Below are 12,809 nucleotides of genomic sequence, written 5' to 3'. Positions count from 1 at the left end.
AGTCCTGCAGCAGAAGTAAGCTGGGGAAGGTAGACAGGCCAGGAGTTCAATAGCAATGCAATGTGGAGAAGGTGGATGAGAGGGTATAGAGATGTAGCCAATGTGACATATGACCTTGTACAGATCTTCAAAACTGTATGAGTATGAACGCTTGTATGTGTGAATCAGCAGTGGAGAAATGCTGGATGATTTTCAATAAGAAGGAATGGGATCTAATCTGTATTTTAAAAAGATCACTCATTCTGGCTGTAAAGAATGGACACAGAGAGGCAAGGCAGAGGAGATGATTAGAAAGTTCCTGGGTTTAGTGAGGAGGCCAAAGTGGCTTAGGCTACAACAGTAGCAGTGAGGAGGTGAGAATAAGCTGCTCGAACTTGCTGAAGCAATGGACGTGGGGTGTGAGAGAAACATGATTTAAAGAGGACTCCTAGGCGCAGTGGTGCTTGCCTGTAATTCAAACAATTCAGAGGCTAAGGCAGGAGGATTGCCAAGTTCAAGGTCACATTCAGCAACTTACGAGACCCTTAGCAACTGAGCAAGACTCTTGTCTCAAAATCAAAAAGGGCAAAGGGTGCAGCTCAGTAGTAAAGCTTCCGAGTTCATGCCCCAGTATTCCCCCCACCAAAAAAATAAGACTGTAGCAAATAGGGTAGATTCTAGTATAATTTACCAAAAACAGGAAAACAAGGTAAGTATACCAAACACCTGAAAAAACAGTTTCTAACACAGCGGTCGCAAACTCAAATTCCTTTATACACGAACAGATAAACTAACTAACCATATGAAGCAAAAGAGAATAACAGGATAACATAACAAACTACAGAATGTTTGCTCAGGCTTAAAACATTGATGAAATGTTTTCCTTTAAACACTGACTTGACAAAACAACACATATTCCTCTGCAACAAGGAAAACGTACCATGGTATCAGGAAGATTTAAAAGCTTTGAGCTAAACTGGAGGATATTAAGAAAATTATTTTAAAGTGCCTAAGGGGAAGGGGGGAAAATAAACAAAAACCATAGAAGCAAGAATAACATCCATGAGGGGTTAGAGCTGTGGCTCAGAAGTAGACGGATCACCTACCATGTGCCAGGCGCTGGGTTCAATCCTCGGCACCACACACAAAATAAATAAAATAAAGGTACTGTGTCCAAATACAACTAAAAATTAAAAAAAAAAAAAAATAACATGCATGGATTCTAATGCATGGATTCTAATTCTCTATACATTTAAACATATTATACGTATTATAAACTATAGGATTGGCTATGGTTTGAGTTTTCCCCAGCATATCATGTGTTGAAATTTAAACCCCAAGGTGAGGTATTAAGAGGGCAGAAACTTTTTTGGATTATGCTAAGCATAGGTGAGATCTTTGGGAGGCAGTTAGGAGGAGATGAGAACAACAGCATGAAGCTCCAGTGACTGAGTCCTGGTGGCCATATGAGAAGAGGGACATAGACACACACACACACACACACACACACACATTCCCTGTCTCTTGCCTTGTGATGCATTTTATCACACCTCAGGTCTCTGTCTAGGAGACCAGATGCAGCCCCTCCCCATCGGGACCTGCAGAATCATGAGCCAACATAAACCTCTCTTCAGGTCACTCTGTCCTGTCTGTGTTGTTGGTAGCAGAAAAAAGAATAATATAGTATTTAAGACAGTACAGTAAATGATTAAAATCACATCTCAAAATAAAGAGACAATGACAAACTATTCAATAAATATTGAAATAAGAAAAAAGCCATTTGTACAACCCATACTTCATGGTTATATATCAAAATTAGTTTTGTATCAATCAAAAATAAATGTGAATGTAAAATAATCGAAACTTTCATCTAGGATGGGAAAGTCTTTCAAACTATAAATCTCCAAACATAAATAAGTATGGAAATTTGTGAATGAAAACATTTTAAAAACTTCTGTGACAGAAGGTACTATTTACAAAGTTAAAACACAATTATTAAACAAGAAAAATGTTAACATATTGCTGAGTTTTGAATGTGTACAGTAAAATTCACAGTTGCAAACTTAATTCCCAGTGCAACAGTGTTCAGAGGTGGGGCCTAATAAGAGGTAACTACAGCATGAGGTTCTACTCTCAGGAATAGATTTTTGATATTGCAGGAATAGATTCATTGTAAAAGTGAGTTAGGCTCTTTCTTATTCCCTTTTTTTCTCACCCTCCTGTCTTCTTCCATGGCATGATACAGCATGAAGGCCTTATCCAGAGGCTAATGTCATGTTCTTGGACTTTCCAACCTCCAGAAGCATGGGTGAAAAAAATTTCTATTGTTTATAAATTTCCCAGTCTATGATATTGCTATAGTGGCAAAAAAACAGATAACTCACAAATGTCAAAAGAAATTTCTTTAACATACAGAGTGCGTATAAATCAGATAAACATAAAATATCTAAAAAAAATGTGTACCAAAGACATAGATACCTTCATATGCACACAGAAATAACCAGGGACACCAAAAACTTATCTTCACAAAATAATAAGTAAAAATAAATTGAAACATTATTTTTAATCTATCAGAGAAGCAAAACTAGATAAAGAAGTATTCTTTTATACTAATGTTACAAGATTAACCAATAAATGTTTAGATGGTAAGAAATACAATAACCAAAACATAGGTACACAACATTTTTCACCACAATACTGTTAATATTAGTGACAAACAAGAAACAATATGAAGTCCTATGAATTCAATCAACTATGGTACATCCAAAGTATTGGCAGATAACCATTAAAAATTATACTTTCTTACATGTACAGGTCTGGAAAAACAAAATTATAATACACCTAAAGTGAAACATGAATATTTATGAATAATCTCTGAAAAAAATGCTGAGTGTGAAATAGCTCTATGAACTCCAATAAATAATATGCACTGAAAGAAGCCTGGAAGAAAATTCATCCCAAAATAAATAAAGATTAATGCTCAGTAATAGAATTCAGAGTAGCAATTTCCTTCTTTACTATCAACTTTACTGTTCTTTTCAATGAAAATATCATTTGTACACACATAAAAAATGAAGTTTTCATTTTGAAAAACATTTTAAATAATAGACGAAAGACTGAACGATTCCTTACAAGACTTTTTGTAATCCCTGACAACTGTGAACACCATAGTTGCTGAAGGATGAGTCTCCAAGATCACTTCTTCATATCTGATTGAAAGTGGGCAGTGAAAACAGGCACTGTCACACAGACAACAATGGATTCTGACATGGAGCATCAAAGTGAAGTCAAAGCAAAGACTATTATATAATTTGAGGAATTATGTGAAAACATAGTTTACTTAAGAGGGAAGACATAAATTTTAGTTTGATTAATGTTCTCAAAGAGAGTTTTTATTGGGATACCCAAAAAACTTAAAATATACTTGTACCTGACTTCCAAAAATGAATAATATAAGGAATCTCAAAAGTCAAATTCTGATTTTCCAATTCCTTTAGGAAATTCTTACTGGAGAATCTTAATAAAACCCTAAGGAAAACGGACCTGGGTGAAATAAACAACTCTGTTCCACAACTCTAAGTCGGAAACACTGACTGACTGTACAATTCGGGTTAAATTACAGTTTAACAACCTAAAGGCTCTGTTCACTACGATATCACAGTTAAAAACACTGAGAGAATTCACCCCACTTTTGATTCTATTAACTTTATAAGGTTTTCATGTTAATGAAAAGTACATTTTTAAGTCAAGGAAGGTAATAAATGCTCAACTATTAAAAATGAAGTGTTGGGCTGGGGTTGTGGCTCAGTGGTAGAGCACTTGCCTGGCATGTGTGAGGCATTGGGTTCGATCCTCAGCATCACATAAAAATAAATAAATAAAGATATTGTATCCATATAAAACTAAAAAAAAAAAATTTTTAAATGAAGTGTGATTTAATAAAATAACCATTATCTTATTGCAGTCAACACTAAAAACTATACCTGTATGTTTCAGAGAAAAGAATGTATTAATTCACCAGTGCTTATAACTGAGATAACAAAATGGTACTTTAAAACTTAAGACTAAACTTATGTTACATTACGTTCGACTTCTGTATGCAGGAACTCACCTCATTACTGTACATATGAACTTATAACATGAATATTATTACCAGTGCTTTCAACCTACCTTTAAGAAACTAATATTGCTAAAGCATGAAATGAACTGATTAAGAAATGGTCAGAGTTTGAGATATCCAGATATCAAGTGTAAGACTAAATAACCTACTGACAAGACAGGCTATCTGTATCTCCTGAGATATTAGAGCAATCAATAGTTTCCCAACTTTTATCTGCTCAAGACCCCTTCCTAACTTATAACTTTGTTTTACAATAAGAAAAATTTTAAAACACCAAGCCAAAAACCAAAAAAACACAAACTGAAAAAGATAAAAGAAAGATGAGAAAGACAAAGGAACATAAGAAAAAGAAAGATGTCGACTTCATTTAAAAAAAAATTTAATGACTTTGATATACCACTCGTTCTTAACAGTCTAAAGACTATCAGGCAGCTCCACACTTCTTAGTACAGGAGTACTCCTTGTACCTTGTTGCCCTCAGCAACAGCTAAGGGATTTGTTGCTGGAAAAAAGTAACAATTTTTCCCCTTTTCTTCTATTTTGAGATAAAAAGAAATTATGAGCTTATTCAGCAAAATCTTTCATTTTACATATGAAAAAATAGGGGCTTAAGGGTTTAATATTCTTATCACAGGTCATAAATCTAAGTGACAGAGACCAACATCTAGTACTCTACCTCTCTCCATGATATCTACCAGAGAACACCTAAATCTATGCATTAGGATCATCTGTAAGGGTCCATGTATACACACATGCAGATTTTATACACAGCTGACATATAAAAATCCCGAAGGGCAGTTTCAAATTCCATTCATTACTCCTTAGGAAAAAATCAGCTGCAGCAAAAAAATGTGTTTCTCCTCCCCATTTTCCTCATATAAACCCAATGCAGTTTGCCAATGAACCCTTAGCTTTTGTCATGAACGTCTTTAATATAGTTAGTGCCTAAGCATCAAACATAAGTTATGTGAAACCCAGTGGCAATCTTTGGGCTTTGCCTAAATAAAACCTGCCCCATGATATAGGTTGCTTCTCATCTCACTGATTGAAAAACCCAACACATTGCACAGCTGTTGACCATGATAAAACCTACTGGTTAACACCAGGGTAAATCAGTTTCACTTTCAAGGCTGTTTTCTTTAGATTAGCCAAACCACAACCACATGGGAAGCCTAAGAGAGAACACCCATAGAGCTTAATAAAGGCATGGCCCACAGATCTTTATTTCTTCTTCTACTCCCTTCTCCTCACCTGCTGGTTGAGCTCCTTAATGCCTCTAGGCTTTCCATTGACCTCCTGACAAGATCAATAACCTCCAAGGGATAAAAAATACTCCACCCCCACCCCCCCACACTTTTCCTTTTTTTTTTTTGGTGGTGCTGGGGATCCATATATTTTGGTTTAATTTCCTTGTTGTGCCTTCTTGACCAACACATCCAAACCTAACTTGCCCCTGGTCAAAGCTCTCCTACAGAGTGGCCTATATAGATTTACAGCCACTCTTGAAAGATGTCAAGACCAAATTAGAAAATATCACAACAGCTTAAGAGCTTGCCAAAATCAAACTCAGTGCGTCCTTCAACAAATATCCCTCGTGCACTCTACATTGTGTTTTATTATAAATCCAGGCATTGAAGCTTGAAGAGCTGCCTGTCTCTTCTCTCTCCCTTACACCCTTTGTACTATTTCATCCATTGATGGGTCTCTGGATCTGACACTATTGAGTCTGTGCTGTTAATTCTGTCCCTTGAAGAGACTAGAACTAACTCAGTGATAGGGAGGCACCCTGTAAGCCCCTTGGAACTTTTTAGAACTAAGTTCGGATGCAGAGGGCTGTCCCTTCAGCAGTGATGTGGTTCAGGAGCTGTTTGGAATTCTGCTGAAATTAAAACCCCTGACACTGAATCTGTTTGATTTTCTTTGGCTGGCACTGTGCTATCTGTTAATGGAATTAGTTGCCAAAATAAATAAAACATAAAACTTAACAGCATTTTTGTTAAACATATGGAAGGATTTCTACCTTCTTTTGTAACACTGGATCAACAGTTGAATAACTATTTTCCTTAACCATGTTTGCCCTCTCTCACCATGTGCCCCACTTTCTATTATTTTTCCAGAAAATGATGTCATTATCAGTTATCTTCATGCTTGCACTGTTGTTGTGTTAGGAAAAAGATATATTTCAATATATTTCTAGTACACATCTGTTAAAAATTTATTCCCTCCTTACATGAATTTCATGCACTTGAAAGGACAATGGATTTACAAAGTGTGGATTTAAATGCAAATCACCTACTAACCTTAAGTTTTATAGACAATACTACAATTCTCAAAGAGAATTACCAACATCACTATTATTGACTAAGGACATTTCTCAGCCCAAAGTGTATATTTAATATACTTTTATGATTACTGAGACACATCAGCTCATGTTTAGGTCCACAGTCCCTGGAGAAAGATAGAAAGTAAAGTCATTATTGCAGCTAAGGACAGAGAAATAATCAAAATAGGATAGGCTTAAGAGGTTGAAAGATAAAAAGGAAAACAAACCCATACCTCTTAAGAAATTTAAATGCAAAAAGATAAATACATGTTTAAGATAAGAATTTAAATACAACATAGGGTGTCAACTATACTTCTTGACAGTATATTTTAATTAATATTTGACAATAAAGACTAAAATGTGACTGTCCTGATCGCAAATTTTTGTCATAGAATACCCTCACCTAATAGAGCACCTAAGTAAATAATTTCAGTTTGGAAATTCTGTCTGTCTCATGCTTACATCCAGGGAAGAGACAGACTTCAGAGCAGTTGCTGAGGGGAAAATAGGGAATGGTACAGAGCTCCAGAACAATCATTAATATGACCTTACAAATCACATATCTAGACAGCCACTTTTGTACTCATCTGGATAATGGAAGTCTGAGATAATCATCAGCCAGAGACTAACAATATTTCCAAGTTAAAACATATCATTATAACAGAGGATTAAATTGTAGGACAATTCAAATTCATAAAATTTTCAAGGGACTCTTAAGACATCTATCTGTGAGCTCAATATTTAAGAATATTTTTAAACTTATACTACTAAAATCAAGACAAGAGTTTGTTATTTGAAAATATCTTATATTGGAGAGTCTGTATCATTTGTTTATAAATCAGGCTCGAAGGAATCTCATCATCCAGCCATAAAAGGGAAACAGGTAGTTCCCTACTCCTTAATAACTTTGCTTTCCTTTTTATATTCCGGGCTCAAATGTTAGAGAATTTCAAAGATTTGAAAAACACTGAACTCTGAATCATTTATCACAATTTAAGGTGACGCACTAATGAAATTAAAAACTTTCTCAGATTTGGGGAATTCCATTCTGTATTGCAAATTTACAACTTACTAAATTCCAACTCCTCCTACAATGTCTTGATTTCTAAAAATAAGAAAGCAAATTCTTAGAAGACCAACATAACCACATTCACCAAGATTGTGCCTGACAGAATTTACAAATAACCCTTGTAAATAATTAAAGACAACACTTTCCATTCGAGAAGCTGATTTATGTATTCTTCAAAGGTGAGAAGTACATCTGTTACACATCCAAATATGCTCTGAATGACACAGGCAAACTTTTGTTTGTAAGCAACACTGGTAAAAATGTTTAAATTCTCAACCTTAATGTTACATAATGCAACATTTAATTCCTCAGGTTCCATACTGAAAACATAAAATACTCATTTAATGATGAGATTTCCATAGGAATGCAGCTCCTTTTGGTATCATAGTTCATTAGGAATAGTGGCAGCAGCTGTGCTCTGAATGTGAAGACAATACATAGAAATATTACCAATAAAAATCTGGAGTTGTAACAATTTGCAAATAGAAATAATATGTCTATTTAAATACCATTTAGATATTCGAGGCTATGAGACAACTGATGGAAATGGAAAGCACAGAAAGTAGCTATAGATAAAAGAAGAGTTCAGTAGCATTTAGTGAACAAATCAACACCATTGTCCATCATGGCTCGCTCTGCCTTACCTGAGGAGGAGTGGGTGTGGAAGTGGGTCTCCCTATAGGTGGAGTAGGATTTCTGCTTCCACCTCCAGACATAATCTCTTCAGTTATGTCTTTACCTCCCTGGTTTGGATCTCGAATTCTTATCTACAAGAGTAATAAAATGGCAAAGGAAGAGATGGGTGTCTACATAGCAGATTTACAGGCATATGAGTTAAAGGTATAAACTGAAAAACCTATCAACCATCAAGTTCATAATCACCACATCTGAAATTACTTCAATCACAGAAACATATAGGGCTATTCAAAGAAATTTAGACCATAACCTCTGAGGAGAACTAATGAAAATAATAAGCCATAATGGAACCTACTTGGCTGAATTTCTAGATCAAAACTGCAAAATATTTACACTTGTTTAACAAAACAGTCATATTAATTTTATTTACAGAGTTCACAAAACAGTTTTCACATTTAGAAGTTACTAGGCAAAATAAAGTTTTACATAACCTAAATGATTCTCTAACACATCCTGCAATATAGGAATAGAAATTTACCCAATACTTTGTAAGTAAGCTCACTGAAGTATTATTTTTCCCAAAGATACCAAAATGTCAAAAAGGCAAATCAAGAACAGAATAGTTAAAAAAACTGTCCTACATCTTTGCAATTAAATATCAGTAAAAAAGAACCTACCATACTGATATGGAATAATCATCAAGATGTACTTTTTAAAAAAAAAAATGCTAATCACAGAACAGTGAGTGGTCTCATTTTAATTTTTTAAGGCCCCTATGCTTATAGATGTCAGTGGAGAAGGTGCTTTATCGAAGTCAGAACAGGTCCTGACAATCCATCCTGATATGAAGGGCCTCCTCTGCTGTTCGTGACCTGTATAGCTTAATTCAGGTAAAGTTTCTTGGATGATTTCTCAGAATTCACTAACAAAATCATCTGAATATGAAATTTAGAGGGGAGTGAGTGACTCTTCAATTGAAATTTATACATCAGCTAATTTTTCAGGTATATAAACTTGTTTCTACTATAGTTTTAAGTATTGCTTCATTTATTCTAGTTTATTTAACAATAACATCTATTATTACTGATTTCCATTTTAATTATCACTTTTATTCATTTTTCTGCATTATGAAATTATTGTTTTAAGTCCAAATTGTAGCATGCTGATTCATCATTTCCAAAGCATAGTTTCTTGACTCTACAAGAAACTATACAAACTGTACAATTTCTTGTAGAGTCAAGAAACTACACTGGTGTGTCCTGTTTATAATGACATGAACACGCACAAGTAATTTGGTCCTAAAAATAAAATATCACATTTTAAACCTCATTCAGTTTTATTAGAGTGCTTCAAAAGTATTGCTGTAACATTATTTCCATCTACTTTATTCTGTATGAATATGGGAGTGTCTTGATTATAAACGTCATCCATTTTATAAAAGATCACAAGCCTCTCTTTTACAAAAATATTCTGCAATTTGAATTTTATGTTTCTATACTCTATACTTAAATCTCTCGGGCATAACTTATTAGACAAAGTCTCAGTCTTTTGTTTTTAAAATTTAGAAAACATCTAAATGCTGATTTGTTCTTTTAAATCTATTTCACAAAAAGGATGTTTTTGTTGTTGTTTTTAATATTTTGGCTCCTTTTATTTTTTCTATTAGTTAGCAGGGAGCTAATTAGGATTGGTGGTAAAAGATGGTCAGTATATAAGAACTGAGCTAATATTCCTCCCACTGAATGAGACCTTGGCACACTAAATCATCAGTTCTAAGGCTGTCATATAGCCCAGTGAATGGTGAAAGCTGATATCAAGCAAACGCTAAGTACAACCTCTCAATAACATGCCAATAAAAATCCTCCAGGTAGAATTAAATGGTGAGGCTATCAGGGAAGAATTTTAAAAAAACAAACAACAACAACAAAAGAACACTTATGTAAACTGAGATGAATAAGAATTTAGTAAAATTATTTGATAAGTGAATAATGTGCCTTTTTTAAATAAAAAAATTAATAAAGATATCTTACAGTTTTTTTCTCTCTCTTGGCTGGAGGGGGCTGTTGCTGTGTAGGCACTATGATAGGTGCTGACTGATAGATTGGCTGACTTGGATAAAAAGGCGTTCCTAAAAAATTGAAAAAAATAAAAGGAAGCATTCAGTTATTTTGTCAAACACATTGTAAGACCATCAATGACACTGTGTCACTAGAGAATCCCTTTTAAAAAGTAAACAAACATTATCTCCTCAACATTCTGAGTAATTTCTTCCCATAAGCTCTCCTCCAGTTACTAAAGTGGTCAAGAAATTACTCCAAAAATAGGCAACTTCTTGAACATTCATAAACATCTAATATGAAAACAACTACACACAGAACTCCCCTGTGGATTGACAGCAGGGTTATCTTTCTAAAACATAAACTGAGCTATAGTACTGCTTTTAAAACATCATACTCTGCCAGTCCACTACCTGCAACAGTGACTCTTAAATAAAAGTGAGTCTGTGTGGGGGCTTGCTAGGGGAAAAAGGGGAGTATCCTAATCATCCTGGAGAGAAGAGGATGGTGAGATTCTTACTGATGGAGCACCAGGCCACAGGGAGCCATGATTAAAACCTGGGAAATGTCCTAAAGTTTGTGGGCAGGGGAATGAACAAGTGGCCTAAAGACAGTGGCCAAACTCCACGTTCTCACTTATGGAACCTGCTGCCTTAGTTCTAACGCATTCCTACTACATCCTTGGAGTACACCAATCTCAACCAAATTGAACAAAATCAATCTCCTTCACTTTGTTCATGCCTTTGACTATACTGCCCATGTACCTTCCATCCCTGGTACTCCCAATGAACCTTTTCACATTCAAAACTTAAATGATGTAATTACTATCAAACTAAGTGCTTAGGAGTGAGGAGAAACTGCATTTTTGAAAGTAGAGTATGAAGATATGATGAAGAGATAGATGCTGGTGTGAGACGAAGACGACTTAGGAAAAACTATGAAAGTGTTTTGCCTAAGCAAGTGAAAGAACAGAGACATTATTTATGGAAATGAGGAAAAATAAGGGAAATAAATCAAGACTTCAATTTTGAGCAAGTTTGAGATGTTTATTAAACCTTCAAATGAAAATACCAAATAAGCAAAAAAAGACACAAATCTACAGTCATAGGACAGGTATGACCTAGGATATACCCTTTTAATAATTGCTAGAATACAGATAACATAAACCACAAGATTAGATAGTTTATGAAATTAGTATACTTTTTTTTTTTTTTTTTTTAAACAGCAGCAGCAGGAGCAGCCAAAAGATGAAATCTTTGTTAGGGGAGAAAACAAGGAGGAAAATCAGCAAAGGAAATGGAAAGGCAGTGGTTGAAATGAAGAAAACCATACAAGAATGAAGAAGTGTACAACTGTGTCAAAAGGTCCTGAAAGTGCAACTCAAGATTTGTTAAAAGTAGAAATCACTGGTTATCCCTAAAAAGGTGTTTGGGTAGATAGGTGACAGGGTAGAGGTAGGCTGATGTGGACAGAGTCAATAAGTACAAATGACAAAAGAAAATGAAGTCAGTGAGGATAGATAACTGTTTTTCTTGAAAGCTTTCTTGTGGAAGGTAAATGGTGAAAAGGGGCTATTGCTAAAGAACAATAAGGCATCCAAAAGAAACAAATTTAATATTGGCATAAAAAACATATCATCTGTTAACGGGTGACAATGTGGGGAAAAGAGGAATAGCATAGTGACAGCTTTAAGTGGGTATAGGATGGAATCTAACGTGCATAAAAGGATGGGTCTACTGTAGGAGCAAGGATATGAAAAAGAAAATAAATGTGCATGAAGGTTCAGGTAAAAGTACAGAAAAAAATCTGTGTTAGTAACAAACAATACTGTTGGCCTTATTATCACTGTCATTTATATGATCAACATCCTCACCACCATCATAATATCTTGAAGTGAAAATTTCTTGCAAGCAGTAAGATTTGCAGTATCAAGACCTTAAAGATATGAATCAGGTTTAGAGAATCGTATTTAGAAAAGAGGTAGGTATAGGGCAAGACTAGAGTTTCAGTTAAGTTCAATGCAAACTTACAAAGAAAAACAACAAAAAACCCCAAATAGACATCTTCTACCAGCAAGTAAATTATACTCACAGTAGAGCTTTAATAATTTTATAGTCCCCTATTACATCATTAGCTACGAAACTCAGAAAACTAACCCCTAAAATTGGTTTCAAATGCAGCTAGACAAGCAACATAATCTGCTCACCTTCCCATATTTTTCAAGCTAAGTAAAATAAGATGTCAAAGGTGAACTCTCTTTAAAATAAATAAATAAACAAACAAACAGACAGATATAGCATTCTTCTAATGAAGCATTTTTGAGTCAACACAATTGGCAAGAAGGCTAGTATATCACATGCCTAATGAACAGCTGCAGAATAAATCTGACAGAAATGGGTGTTTTTTCAATACAGTGTGGTTAAACTCAATCAAGTAAAAGATGAAGTCTTTTTCTCAAATGTGGGCACCAGCAGAAGAAATCTACCCTAACAAACAACAGGAACATTGAAATATAGTTTTTGTTCTATTAAAAATGTGACAGGTACAAAGCCTGGATTTGATCCCCAGTTACACTAACACACACACACACACACACACACACACACACAGAATAATTTTTGCATA

At 34.7% G+C, this 12,809-nt stretch overlaps 1 protein-coding gene across 26 annotated transcripts in view; it reads right to left on the bottom strand.

Annotated features, from left to right (window-relative positions):
• Eif4g3 (eukaryotic translation initiation factor 4 gamma 3) overlaps positions 1–12,809 on the bottom strand; it is a 294,828-nt gene that overhangs the window by 109,809 nt on the left and 172,210 nt on the right. For all 26 annotated transcript variants that reach the window (XM_058571093.1, XM_058571091.1, XM_058571090.1 and 23 more), the window contains 2 exons: positions 10,158–10,255; positions 8,136–8,258 (listed from right to left, as the gene is read on the bottom strand). In XM_058571093.1, coding sequence (XP_058427076.1) covers positions 8,136–8,258; positions 10,158–10,255 — 221 coding nt within the window. The remainder of the gene's footprint in view (positions 1–8,135; positions 8,259–10,157; positions 10,256–12,809) is intronic.

Source organism: Marmota monax, unplaced genomic scaffold (genome assembly GCF_021218885.2).
Source record: "Marmota monax isolate L192 unplaced genomic scaffold, Marmota_monax_Labrador192_F-V1.1 WCK01_AAM20220418_F8-fsc00008, whole genome shotgun sequence".
Taxonomy (NCBI): domain Eukaryota; kingdom Metazoa; phylum Chordata; class Mammalia; order Rodentia; family Sciuridae; genus Marmota; species Marmota monax.
This window is presented reverse-complemented; position numbering and strand designations above follow the sequence as displayed.